Source organism: Anopheles cruzii, chromosome 3 (genome assembly GCF_943734635.1).
Source record: "Anopheles cruzii chromosome 3, idAnoCruzAS_RS32_06, whole genome shotgun sequence".
NCBI lineage: Eukaryota > Metazoa > Arthropoda > Insecta > Diptera > Culicidae > Anopheles > Anopheles cruzii.
This window is the reverse complement of record NC_069145.1, coordinates 25,117,771-25,132,065: the sequence shown is the minus strand read 5'-3', so window position 1 is coordinate 25,132,065 and position 14,295 is coordinate 25,117,771. Positions and strand designations below refer to the sequence as shown.

The 14,295-nt window shown below is 51.9% G+C and overlaps 2 protein-coding genes across 2 annotated transcripts; one reads left to right on the top strand and one right to left on the bottom strand.

Annotated features, from left to right (window-relative positions):
- Window positions 1-683: 683 nt before the first annotated feature.
- Window positions 684-4,704, top strand: LOC128270110 (uncharacterized). Its single transcript, XM_053007514.1, has 3 exons — window positions 684-3,780; window positions 3,845-4,048; window positions 4,129-4,704. Exons 1-3 carry the CDS (start codon window positions 727-729, stop codon window positions 4,207-4,209), a joined length of 3,339 nt encoding a protein of 1,112 aa, XP_052863474.1. The 5' UTR covers window positions 684-726; the 3' UTR covers window positions 4,210-4,704.
- A 1,984-nt stretch (window positions 4,705-6,688) lies between these two features.
- Window positions 6,689-14,028, bottom strand: LOC128272525 (ankyrin repeat domain-containing protein 50). Its single transcript, XM_053010350.1, has 7 exons — window positions 9,991-14,028; window positions 8,564-9,917; window positions 8,189-8,494; window positions 7,775-8,088; window positions 7,507-7,699; window positions 7,117-7,432; window positions 6,689-7,038 (listed from the first exon to the last, which is right to left on the bottom strand). The coding sequence occupies exons 1-7, from the start codon at window positions 14,026-14,028 to the stop codon at window positions 6,849-6,851; spliced, it is 6,711 nt and encodes a 2,236-aa protein (XP_052866310.1). The 3' UTR covers window positions 6,689-6,848.
- Between the last annotated feature and the right edge of the window lie 267 nt (window positions 14,029-14,295).

The window sequence follows — 14,295 nt, the reverse complement described above, 5'->3', positions numbered from 1 at the left end:
ATTCAACACTCACAGGGGGCGCTGCTGTACTTGCTTGAATCGTGACATCGTGAAACGAGTTTGCTTGTAAACTGTCAGTTGTTTCAACATCAATTCTGTCAGTTGTTTCCAGATGCGTCATTAGAGTGGTTTGACGAGGAACGGAACGAAGCGCAATTTGTGACGCCAATATTTTTCTACGATTTACGATTGCTAATAGCACCTTTTTTATAACTTTACAATCCTGTTAAACGCATCCAGCGCAGCACATTGCAAGTGACATCAATTGTGCGGCATTTCGTTGATTACAAGCAACGTGTGATCAACCGACGCCAACCCAAATTCCACCGGACTTGGTTATGGTTTGTTGTGACGTCTCCTTTGGAAAACAAAAATGCCGCCAACAGCTAGTATCAGTGTTGATAGTGAAAGCTCTCCGGCAGCGGTCCCGAATGTCCGGCGTTCGGTTCGTGTCTTAAGGAAAAGTGCTAAACATCCCAGTGAAAGTGCTACTGTAAATGGACGAGATCGACGTCGTAATAAAACCGGAAACAGCAATGCGCAAAAACCGGGCATCGGAAATGAAAATTGTCCCGAGACTCCAGCACCAACGAACGCAAGTGGTGCGAAAGGTAGAAAACGACACACCACGGTTTCATTTAAAGTAACACAACTTACCCCGACTGTCCTGTTTCCACAGATTTGCACGTACTAAGTCATTCACTACAGTTCATCGGTCCGCACCCGATGGCGACGCGGCACATAAAACAAAGAAGAAAATCCGTACTCCCCAACAACAGCATGGTCATTGCGCAACGAAACGTAACGACTCGGACAAAGCCTAAGAAAAGGATCGAGAACAATGACGATTTGTTGGCCAATGCTGGGCAATCCATCGCCATAAAGCAATGCGTAGTCCTGGTATCGGATGTGATGCGAGAAAATTTGATAGAAGCGCCTCACCCACACAGACGGCATTCACAAAAATACGGAACGCATGCCAGGCTAGAAATGGAAGGATTAGTTCCGATACGACCATCGACTGGAAGGTCGAAGCGCAAACACACGATCACCACGTCGGTGGTTGACTCAGTTGTATCGCCTCCGAAGAAGTCTTTAATCAGCGATGCGTCGGTTGTGGAACTAACGGAAGCATCAAAATTACCCAGTGAAACACAACAAAATTCCATCGTGGCAAAAGCCAAACCAACTCGGATGAAGGGAAAGAATCCTTTTAAAATAATAACGCTTTCTGTGAGACGAGTTGCACCATCTCTGACGGAAAAGGGGCTACAAACACTGCACCATCCCATAAACTCGGTGAGAGAAAGTGAAACAAGCCATTCCGCTGTTGACTCGGGTACCCGAATAAACAGGCGAGCAACAATCGCTTCCAAATCGAGTGTACCGCCAGAAACCGACCTAGAACCACCCCGTAGCACTGTAAATTCTGTCACGAACGACGAGGAAACCTCACATCGCAACGACCCACCAGCGGTGGCGAAGGTGACAAAGCGGTTCAACTCCTCCCTCAGGAATGCTGCTCGACGCGAAGAGTTTGGAAAAGTTCCTAGCTTGCCACTTGTGGAGGAGGACGAAGACGAGCATGATGTGTACGATTTCCTCTCGTCCAGTCAAGTTGGCCAAGCGGATGATACGACAAGTGGTGCGAAAAACGGAACCTCTCGAATGAAGCAAGCAAAAAAAAAGAAGGAAAAATCGGCCAAGCCTTCTCGCAAAAAGCCCGATGTGACTCGTCCGACAAAGAAGAAACAGCCCAATCCATTGGGAACCAATGCACGGTACATAGCGCAACTGGTGAAAAAGATCGGTGGGGGGCCGGTTAAAGCGCACCCCGAACCGGATGGATACGTCGTTAACCTGCACCTTCCGGAGTCCCCCCCTCAGGAAGTTGTTATACCTGCTTCTCCTGTTCGGCAAGCAGATCCAGTTTCGACCGTTTTTCTACGGCCTTCGTCTCCCAAGCGCGCGTTAAATCCAGCAGTAGAGCGGCTTAGGCATTCATCTACGGCTCAACTCGCAACATCCACTCCAATCACTGGTGACATTAACTGCCTGGCGACGACATCGAGTATTTCACAGACGAACGATGGGTCGCCGTGGCGAACGCAGGACCAAGACATTGTGCCTCTACGAAGCGGATACGTTTCACGCAATCGTGATCTGCTACCGTCGTATGAAAATGACACAACTACTTCCCCGGTCCGCTACGTAACCGAACGGCGAAAGACCAACCGACAACAGTCTACGGGGAAAAAGACTTCCCTTGCTAGCCCGGCCCAGAACCTGGAGGATCGGGACGAGTCACTATCGTCATACATCGCCGAGGTGGAACGAGTGCACAGCGAACTGAAGGCGATCAGCGCAATGAGCGAGAGGCTGATCGGTGTGATGCGCATGTACGAGAACAAGACGGACGAAAGAAATATCTCGGAAGCACGGCAAAAACTGCGAAAATGGTACACCCGGTCGATGCAATCGTTTAACCGCTCCAAAAACATTGTAAGCCGGATCATTAGCTGCCCATCTCCTCTTTCTCACGAGCAGCAGAAAACGGTAGAAACGTTCAACCAAAGCACCGGCAAGTTCCACTCAATGCTGGAAGAGCTGCGCGATGCGACGAATCATTCGAATGGTGAAAATGTGTCTCCACCTGGCCAGGCGTTGCCGGTCGGAACGGCCGACGCGCTCCCGAAACCATCGAAAGCTCCAGCCGATGTTATTGAGCTTCCAGAGCGTGGTCACATAACGGTGAGAAATCCACTGAAGCAGTTAAATTTCTTACCGTTACCGCAGCCCAACAGTCCGCTCTTGTCCCCACTGGCGAAAACACAAACCACCCGTACGATTCCTCTTCGGCGGGGGTTGCAATTCGAAACGACGCCCTTTTCGGGAGGAACTCGACCGTCGGAAAAGCACGTGATGGAAAACGATGAGAACGAGCCTTCAGTGATGGATGATCATCATGATGCGAGTGATCCCCCTGAACCGATCGATGCCATACCGCTAGACGCGTTGCCCCCATTGGCAAGCATCGTGCAGTCACCTGCAAAGGATAGTATTTCAAACATGTTCGGTTTCTCAGATGATTCCTTCGACCAACGTTCGATTGCGGCGCCAGAGTCCAAAGCGCTCAATGTTTCGATCGAAACACTTAAGAAACGCATGAATAATATCAAGCAGCTTCTGCCCGAGCAACGAATCACCCGACGACAGCGTGCAGCAGTCGTAAAACCGAGCGGACCAACGCGGTTCCCCTCCGTGGGTACGTTGCGTGTTTTTGCCAGTCCTTCAAAAGGGCCTCAAACTTTAAATGGCTTTGCGGCATCAACACCCCGGGTAGCTGTTCAAGAGACTTCTATCGAGAACCGTTCGGAAGCGCAGGTTTCGCTTCCGATTCCAATGGACAAATTGAGTGAAACGCTGAAAAATCGCTTGAACGACATGGCGCAACAGCCCGGCTCGCCCGGATCACCGTTCTTCCGGCAGCGTCCACTCGAACGACCATTAAATCGTAAGACATTCCGAAGTCCCGGAAAGTGTCCGGCAGCTTCGTCTACCTTGCAAACTTCAACACCGCGTCCACCCGAAGTGATGGGACCAAAACCGGGCAGTTCTCGTGACGCAGCAGCACCTGCCGCAGCAAGCGACGATCACGAACCACCAAACGTATCGGCAATCGAAACGAATGAAGCACAACCGGAGTCAGAAAACAATCGAAACAATGAGACCCCTTCAGTCGTTCTTTTCGAGGCACTTGACGACGGATTTGATCGTTCAGTAAGAAGGTTTTTTTTTGGTTTTTGGAAGTACTTTCAACGCCTAACGTATCGCCTTTTTGCAGACGCTTCAGCGAACGTACACACGGATACCGCGCCGGAGACGTGCAAAGAATATTTACCTCGCCAACCTCGGGCTGGACGACGATGACGACGACTCGGATGCGGAGCATGGGTGCGTGCTAAGCTCGGACTCAGAGGCAGAAACCGAAGGCAAAAAGAAAAAGAAACAGCAACGCAAGGCCCGAAAGAAGAAGCCGGTGGAAGAGGTAATGTATGAGTTAGTTGGTCAAAAATAGCTCACCGCATATTTTACTCACTGCTGGTGTATTTTTTACTTGTTCTTTAGACAGAGGAGTTCAAAAACTTTGTTGAAGAGTTCAACAGCATGTGCGAAGATGTGGAGCGCTTCGAAGTGATTATCGAATGATAACCGCACACCGGATACGCGACCTTACGATTAGTCAACCTTCCTTTCTACGATACCCATGGGTCACCAGCACAAATCCTTGACCATTATTTCCGGTCGGCCGCGCTTGGTGTGGTTTTTCTTTCTGAAACTGTTTTTTTTACAATATTTTACTTACTAACTGTATGAGGGATGCGCTATTTCTACAGGACGTAATGCGCTAGAACCTATAGAAATCAATCCTTGAAGGATACTTCGCATCTTTTTGCTATTATTCAGACGAACGATGTAAATTACAAAATAAATATGGAGGTATATTTTGAGCTAACAAAATTTGCGATACTTTTGAATAAATGTATGTCTACTCACCCAATTGAGGTCAAAACGGTGCAATCGCGGAAAGGCATTCGAAATCAACGCACGGTTTTCACCGCTACTGTCGTTCTTCGTCGTTTTTTATTCTTTTGTTTTACACTACATTTGCTTCACTTGTTAATAGGTTCACTATCAATTACATTGAAATAAAAGGAATTATTCGCGGTATATTACTATCCTCATCCTGCGTTATCTGGCCGCCCGTTTCTCTCCTCGAGAACTGCTCAAAGGGTTGAGCCGCGCGAGATGCCCGAACTGAATAAGCAGAAAAACCGAACCAAATTGCGCAGGGCACTTAAAACGGGCGCCCTGAGACCAGGAGAAAAAGAAACAATAAATAATTATAAACTAACGCAAACAGGAAGAGGGGTTTTCTGCTTTGCGTGATCCGTATTACAATCCGGAGAAAGATTAATAACCTACACATTAAACAAAATCACACATTTTGAAGTTGAACTCAATGGCAGTGCGCGGAACGCTTGCTCAGTTCTCTGTATCCCCTTCTTTAGCTTAAAACGAAGGTCCTGGCACTGGCTAATGGTAAAAAAACTGGCAATCGTAGTGCGACAGTACCACCACTATTTAGTCGATCGTCCTTAATCTTCCTAGTTGAATCTTCACAATGGGCCATTCAAACAAAATGTTGGCAGAAAAGTGTCCAGACCAACCCTCTTTGCACGTACTTTTGCTGTAAAAAATATATCTCGACTAGAATCAATAAATTATGTACTTTTGCCACGCTCGGGTGCCTGTGCTATCATCTGCCATCGGCCACAGATCGATTCTATTACGTCCTTTGTTTTATGTTATACTGTACCCATTCGTTAGTAAACTAATTTGCCGTGAACGTAAGACTTTGGAACCGGAAGAGGGAACATAAATTCTACTCCTCAATCGTTACCGTCTCCTAGATTGGGAGGATGTTCTTAAATACTTTGAGATTTGCCTCACGCTAGTAGAGTTCTGATTTGTTGCTGCTTCAAGTCACAGTGCATGAATGAATTGTCTTGTTCGTAATACTTCGCCGTGGGTCTCCGGATCCGACGGTTTCGCGTAATCTTTAGCACGAGTACGTGCGTGTCGTCAGCCTCACTCGGTGGTGTGCTGTTATAGGTGCGATCTTTTATCCGTACTGTATTATAATATTTGTAATAACTTCTTAGTTCGTGGCCAGCACTCTATCAATTGGGCCACACCATTATGGTTTGGTACTATTTTTGTTTTCAACAACCCTGGTTTCTGATGTAAGATTAAAGTGTGTTAGCAAGTTACGTTTGTTTCCATTTTGTATTCTCTTTCTACAGCTATTTCCATTCATCGGTTTTGATGGAACGGTGTGAATGCTCATCACGCCTTAAGGGGGATCCGTTGCACAAGGCCATTTATGTAATCCTTCATTCTCTTCACCATCGGTCTATCGGTCGTGGCCAACCCGTACAAAACATAAGCACTCTGAAGTGTAAGTAGAAAACACAACCCATGTGCGGGACTTGCGGTACCATCAAGGGCAACTAAGATTGTCATGGCGTACAAAATAATGGCCTCTTCTAAGTTTCGCTGACTAACAGTCAGTAACAAACGGCGTGCAAAAATCGCTGTCAAAAATAGTTCATTGTTGTAAATCACGCTTTTCTACCACACAGTCATTGGATCATTTTAATAACTAATGTTAGCTTTCTGTAAAGAAATACGACAGAGTGTAAAATAAAGCCAAACAAAGCTAATCCTACAGTAATGCACCGAGTCGTATGCAAAGGGTCAATGTCGCGTTTATAATAGTCTTCTCGCTTGGTGACCTTTTCTGCTGCCGAAACGGAATAAAAAAGGGACTAAGGCTGAAATCTCAAACAACATTCACACGCCTCTGTGTGAATCGCCGGTTTTCTGGCCTACTAGTGCTTTGGAGGCTATTTGTTGAAATCGTTTCATTTCATTTACATTGCTTTATTCAACCTTCCCCTCCACGATAGATCAGTTTAGTCCTTCTGTCTGTCTGTGTGAGAGAAAATCTGCCATCTTTAATACAATCTGCCAACATCCACGTCATAAAAATGGATACCAAGAGGGAACCACAGACTTTTGCGCTCAGCAGCAACAGCTGTCGTTGCCGCCGTTTCAGTAATGCATTGCTTTTGCGAATTATTCTCACTCGGCATCGTCGTCATATTGCACGTTCCGTTAGTCGGAAAACATCCGAAAAACTCACAAAAGGTGCTCATCAAACTCAATATCCCTGTTTGTGTGCAACAACTGTGTGTCAGCGGCAGTTGTTTCGTTTAGCAACATTACATTTGACTTTCTTTGCGCCACTGGAACGTACCCGACTTTACGCCGATGCTCGACGAACCCTGATTGTTGCCACTGCTTGACAGCATGTTGTTCGTACGGCGTATCAGCTGTGCAGCCGAATCGATCCGATTCCGTATCAAGCGCATTGCCGGATTCGTCGTGATTCCACTTCGTTTCGATGATTTCCTGCAGAAACACCCAAAATGACGTTACGCACTTCGTTCACCCGCTCGGTGTACTAGGCCATGTGTGCCATTCACTTACCCTCCACCACCTCCACCGGCAGCCGCTCCACCTTGCTGATGACCACCTTCCTTCTGGTTGTTACCCAGTATGATGCGCATGTGGGTGTCGCGTGCAAAGTGGTTGTCGTGTGGGTTTACGATCGTACTGTTGTTCGACAGGCTGATGTTCATCTCCTCGAACTGTTTGCCGAGAAGTGCCAGCGAGGAAGGTGGTTGATTCTGACCCGGCGAACTAATTTCGCTGCTCGGAGAGTGCGGTGGCGTGGCATAGAGTGGCGACATGCAGCCCAAATCGAACAGATCGGCATCGTTCGGGTTCATGCGAATGTTGGATGCTGTTGGGGTTCCAACAAAACAACTTTAACAATGAACTTGCTCGCCCTCGGCACCAGTATTGTTGCTTTCTTACCTATATTAGCATGGTACTCATCAACGTTTGGTAGTACCTGGGAATGTTTCTTGCTTCCAAACTTGCCGCCGGCTGCCGATTGCTGGTGGGCATTATGATGCGGCTGGTGCTGCTGCTGGACGATGTGATGCGATTTGGAGTTATGGTGACGCGAATGCTTCTGCAGCTGCTGGGTAAACGACATCGGTACTTGCTGCAGCGAAAGAGATTTAGAGTTGTGAAATTAGAAAAAAAGATACACACACAAACACACTCTGTGGGATCTAACCTCATTGCTGCTGCCGGTCGATTGACTAGAAATAACGCTTTTGCGCTTCTGAAGGCTGCTCGTGTCCGAGTGCATTGTGTTTTCATAGAAATTGTTGTTCTGTGCCGACGAACCGGTCGTGTTGGAGGCATTCGGGGAGGGGCTAGGATTCGGCAAGACACCACCGCTCGCTCCCGCCACCGTCGGCATCAATAGACCGGCGTTGGTCGGGTAGCAGCCGGACGACGGTGACGGATTGTGTATCGAGTTGCACGGTGGCAGCTCATCGGGAGATTTCAGATTCAAGTGCACCATCTTACCACAGTCCAGATCATCTAGAGCGAAAGGTAAATTGGAAAGAAAGCCAATTAAGAAATTGAAAAACTTACAATCCACCAACATTATCATTCGGGGGCCTCCGAAAGGGAAACTAACTTTTGGTAAAGTTTTCCAAAATCCGTAGAACGTTGTTGCGGTTCGATTTGGCCGCCAGCTTGATCGGTGTTCGACCACAATGATCCGATTTGTAGGGGTTCGCACCGTACTTGAGCAGATAGCTGACGCACTTTTCGTGGCCCTCCTGGGCGGAAATGCCTAGGGCCGTTGCACCCTGCTTGCATGCATGATCTGGCACCGCACCGTAGTACAGGAGCAGCTGCATCACCTCGTGGTTACCCTGCCAGGCGCACGAGTGGAGTGGCGTTCTCGATTCCAAATCCATCGCGTTCACGTTGGCGTTGCCTAATGGATGGTAGAATTCGGACATTAGACTTACTGCGGACGTTTGTAGCAACAGCCAGCTCTGCTTACCTAACGTTATCAACAGCTTGACCATTTCAGCGTGACCCTGCCAGGCGGACACATGGAGCGCTGTGCGACCCTCACTGTCTGGAATGTTGGCATCGGCGTTCGAGTACTCGAGCAGGAACTTCACGGCCTTCAGCTTGTTGTCCAGTGCCAGAATGTAGAGCGTGGTGCGCGAATCGGCGTCCTTCGAGTTGATGTCACACCCGTACTTCAGCAGGGTCTGTATGCACTCAAAGTGCTCCTCGAGGCAGGCCAACCGGAATGCGGTTTTACCATCGTGCGCCCGCTGATCAATGCACGGTCGGTGGATGTTGAGGATCGCTTCGATCACCGCATTGTGACCTTCCTGAGCGGCCAAATGTAGGGCCGCCTTGCCCTCATTATCGCACTCGTCGATCTTCGCCCCGGACTCTAGCAGCTGAACGCAAATGTCACCGTACCCCTCGAAGGCCGCATAATGCAATGGTGTCCAGCCCGCGTTATCACGATGCGTTTCGTCTAAGCCCCGATCGAGCAGCTGGCGCACCGTTTCCAGATTGCCCTGCGCAGCCGCCACACTAAGTACCGTGCGGCCCTCCGAGTCCATGCAATCGATTCCACAGCCCCAGAAGAGCAGCAGCTTGACCACGTTCGCGTGACCGGAGGTGCAAGCGGCCCACAGCGGCGTCCGGCCCATATTGTCCGCCATATCCGGATCGGCTCCGTTCTCCAGCAGCAGCTCACAGATTTCGGCGTTACCCTCGAACGAGCTGACCAACAGCGGCGACATTCCCTCATTATCCGTCTGATCCGTGTTCGCACCGTACTCGAGCAGTGTCGAAATCACGCGACTGTATCCGGAACTGCCACAGAGCGCTGCCACGCACAGGGCATTCCTACCATCCAGATCCGTGTGGTTCACTTCCGCTCCGTTCTCCAGCAGAATCTCCACGATATCGTAATGGCCCATGTACGACGCGGCAATCAGCGACGTACGACCTTGCTTGTCGATCGAGTTAACGTTCGCCCCGGCCTCGATCAGAATCTTTACGATGTCCTCGTTGCCGCTCCAGGCGGCCGCCCTCAACGCTGTCCGACCCTCCTTGTCTGCCCGGTCGATCGCACAGACACCGGTTTCGATCAGCAGCTTCACCACCTCCGTGTGGCCGCCCCACGATGCCGATCTCAACGGTGTCCACCCATCACGATCGGCGTGGTTCACGTCAATCATCCGATATCGGCCCGTCCCGTCCCGGAGGGGCTGTTTGTACGTCAACAGTAGCTTCACGATCTCCTGATGCCCATTCCGGGCCGCAATGTTCAGCGCCGTCTGTCCGTTCAGATCTTCAATCTCCAGATCGATCGGATCCTTGCAGGCCTAAAACGGGAAAAGAAACAACAATTTTCACTATCCGTGTCGCGCACTCGGTCGCGCGCACTTGGCAACTTACATTGAGGGCACGCTCCAGTAGCGTGTGGTTGCCCTCGTTGGCCAGAATGTGTATCAACGCCTTCCCCTTGTGCATCTCCCCCTCAAACATGTCGCACTGGAAGCCACTGCCGATACGATCATTCTGGATGTCCGACTTGGAATCCCCGAGGGCACTGCTACCTCCATCGCCACCAGCCATCGATGGACCACCGCTGTAGCGCTGTCTCGACAGTCCACCGGTAGCCCCACCATCACCGGATCTGCCGCCCGCAAAGCCCATCGCCGGGACGCTGCCCATCCCACCGCTGCCACCATTGCCGTCCTCCACCAGGTTGATCGATTTCTGTAGCTCCTGCTGGCAGCTCTTCTCGCTCGATATCAGCAGCTCCGCCAGCTCGGAGTCAATGTTTTGGCTCCGGTCCGACAGCACCGGCGAATGGATGGCCGATGATTCGCAAGACAGCTGCGTGTCCGCGTTGTTGATGCCGGTTTCGATCAGCAGCTTCAGCACCTTGCAGTCGGTCGGTAGGTTCGGTTTGAAGAAATCGTTCAAAAACATCATAAACTCGTCGTTCAGCTGTCCGTTCAGGAACCGGTCGAGCATGTGCTTGGTGCGCATCGACAGGTTCACGTCGTGCCGGCACTCGTCTTCACACATCGCACAGCAGTTCAGCAGGTTGGTGTAGAAGCAGTCGCTCAGGTTCGACTTCGTCTCGAGCAGTATCAGCAGCAGATCGAGATCGACGCTGCGGCTCGTCAGATACTCGCCCGTCTTGATCAGATGGTACAGGTAGAGACGCAGCTTGTTCGGGCAGATCTGGTCCGCCACGACGGTGTAGTACATCGACACCATCACGTGGCCCTCGTTCAGGTCGCACAGGAACTTCTTCGTGCTGAACTTCACATCGATCAGCCAGTCGCAGAAGGAGTTGTGGAAGATGCGCACCGCGCTGGCGTTGGTCGGGCTGTACTCGACGATGTTGCGCATCAGCTCGAGCCGCCGCTCAAAGTCCTCCATCTCGAGCGTGTAGTTGTGCGTGCGGAGACAGTTGTAGATGAACAGCTTGTCGACGTAGCTGTTACACACGAGCAGCACGTTCAGGATCGGCCGGATCTTGTTGTACTGCTTCTTGTTGAACGACTTCTGGCAGATGTACAGATACAGGCCGTTCAGTGTGCACGGTATCAGCTTGATTTCGCGGAACGTGAAAAAGTTCTCCCGTATGCCGTTCAAAACCTTGTACAGGTACAGCAGGCAGCCGTTCGATTTGATGTACAGCTGGTTCAGACTCTCGATGATGTCTTTGGTCAGATTGATGCCCCGGAAGTCCGTGTTTAGCCGGTTGATGATGTACTGCTGGACGTCCTTTACCACGTGCGATTTGCGCAGATCGTCCAGCGTGAGCTTCTTGAAGCCGGTGAACAGTTTGGTAATGTTTTTGTTCTGCTTCTTTGCCGTGCACACCATAAACAGCCACTTCGGCATCAAATGGATGTGGTTGGCGAGTAGCTCCGCAATGTTGCGGCTCTTGGTCGCCTGCTTGCCCTTGAGCGTTGAGATCAGGTTGCCGTCTTGCAGATAATTCTCGTCGATTGAATCGATCAGCAGTAGCAGCGCGTTGCGCGGCGGACATAGCTCTAACAGTGGGAACAGGATCGCCTTCTTGAAGCAATCGTCCGGATTCTTCTCGATGCTGTCCACCGTCAGCGATTCGAAGATGTCCGGATTGCTGAGCAGCATCTCGTAGTACCCGTCTGCTATGATTTGGCGACAGTTTTTCGACTTTGGCAGCGGTGGCGGGATGCTCGTTTCCATCGCCTTCGTCGGGCGCAAAGAGTCCCCCAATTGCTCACCCGCCGTCCGATCCACGTGTTCCTTCCTGCCGTTCTGCTGCCCATTCACATCCGCCACCACCTCATCGTCGTCGAGACCGTGTTTGAAATCGGCGATATCACCTTCAGCGATAGCTTCCCCACCACCCTCAAGGATCGTGTCCTCTTCCTCGCCACCGCCTTCGCTGCTTTCCTTTTCGGGAAACCCTTTCGGCCCTTTCCCTGTCGGTGAAACCTTCTTCGGGCTGCGGATCGTGCTACCGATCGCTATCGGTATCTTCGACACTTTGCCTCCCCGTCCCGGGCTCATCGTTTTCTCGGCCGCCTTGCCATCGTCACCACCATCCTCGTCCTTCTGCTCATCGGCTGCCACTTCCTTCTCGATCGTGCCGCCGCCGCCGAGTGTCTTTCCTGCCGGCGGCGGGTGCGTTTTGTACGGATAGGTCGCATGCTCCCGGTCGCGCCCAAAACTTTCGACCGGTTCCGACTGCTGGCGAGACACTTTCTTCCGCCCGGAGACGCTAAACTCGGCCACCCGTTCGTTGATTTTGAGCTCCGTCCGAATGGCAGCTTCCAGCTCGCGGTCAACCGCTTCAGACAGCTCATCGGTGGCACCCGGCTGGGGCGGTTCGTTTCTCTGCTGATCCGCCTCCGGTAGACAGTCGTTACTGGTGTTTACCGGCGCGACCACCCCGGCTACCGGTTCGTCACCGGCGGACAGATTTGTCACTTCGTGCTGGGCCCCGGCGGCTCCCGGTTCGCCACTGTGCACAAAACTGGAGTGGCTCAAAATCTGCAGAATGATACTGCGGATGAACATGCTCAGACTGTGACACTCCGGGCTCTGGGAGTTGACGAAATAGCACGCCAACAGCCGGCGGTTCAGCATCCCTTTTGTGCCGGACGTACCCTCAATGATGTCGTTGCAGATCGAAGTTTTGCCCGAGCCGTTCGAACCAAGGACCAGGTACCCCAGCGACGGTGGGCTACCATCCGCTGGGCCCCGCAGACCGCCCGCTGACGGTGGCGGTGGTGGTGGAGGTGCCTGTGTTGCGGCAACGATCGGCCCATCCGGCGCAGCTCTGCCAAAAAATCCACCGGCCGCACCCGTGGAAGGTGTCGCGACGCTGGCGCCATCTGTTGCACTGGCCCCGGCAACAACCGGCACCGGTGGCACGGGTTTTTTCGCAATTCTCTGCTCCAAACACATGGCGATCTTCTTCAGCACCCACTCCCGGTTTAGGTGCGCACTGATGACCGGCTGATCCGACGATCCATCTCCCCCGAGGCCACTACCATTTCCTTCCCGGTTCCCGCTTGCTCCGCGTTTCTTTCGCTCCGTTTGCAACGCCGATAGCGGCGGTGCCGATGGTTTCGGCACACCGTCTCCACCGTCATCGGACAGCTCCTGTTGCTGTTGCTGTTGCTGCTGCTGCAGTTGCTGCTCGTTGTCCTCCTGCGACCGTTGCTCGGTCGAACGACCCCGGTTAAGATTCGTTAGCATCTCGAGCTTTTCGTTGCACCGGGCCTCCAGTTCATTCAGCGATTCATGCACGTCGAAATCCAGATTGTTATCCTCCTCCTTCTGGCCGGCCAGCGATTTGTAGCCGGTGCCCACGAGACCCCCGGCCGCACCAGCGTTGGCGACCAGGTCATCCGCCACGGTGCCACCGTTATTGTTGACGTTGCGCTGCACCAGATCGGCAAAGTGTTCCTTGCGCGCGAGGTAGGAAAAGTTGGAACTCTGGTACGACGTTTTGTGCAGTTCAATCTTTTTGTGCATCTGCGTCGTGTCCTTCAGAAAGTCCCGTATCCGCCGGTCCTCCAGCTCGGCGTTGATGATCTTCGCATCGTGATCGTTCGTCTCGGTCCGATCCACGAGACGGCCAACGACCGGCGGCCCTGCATTCGTGCCGTTTCCATTCGTGGTCATCGGTGCCGTCGTCCCGTTGTTGAGCACCTTCAGCGGACGATCGGATTTTTTCAACGGTGTCGCGTACAGCATGTCCTTACTGTTGAGTGCCAGATTGTTTTGCAGTTTGTTTCCCCCGCCACCATCACCGCCTCCTGCAGCTCCGTTCTCCGTGGCCATGACGATGCCGGCCGACGAGGGTTCGTCGGGCATTATCGTGCCAACCGGAACGCTACCGGCACCGGCCCCGTTTCCGTTCCTTAGCGCTTCCTCACGGCACGGAAGGTTCTCATAAATGTCATCTGTGTCCATGTTAGGCACACGCAGCCCTGGCCCTGCTTTATGGGCCGCTGCTAGCGCCCCGAGCGCGCAGGTTTTACTTTTACGGCCACGTTACTTCATTCGCGTCCGTGGCGTTGCCGTTTTGATGAACGATTGGCCGTCCTAGAAATTTACCGTCGGCTGGTGAAGGCGCCCCAAGGTTCTAGAAAGTGTTGCTCTCTTTCGCCAACACTTCGAGAGGCTAGAGGCCACTCGCGGGGTGATCAATTGCCGACAGCACGTCTCCGTCGCCGTGAC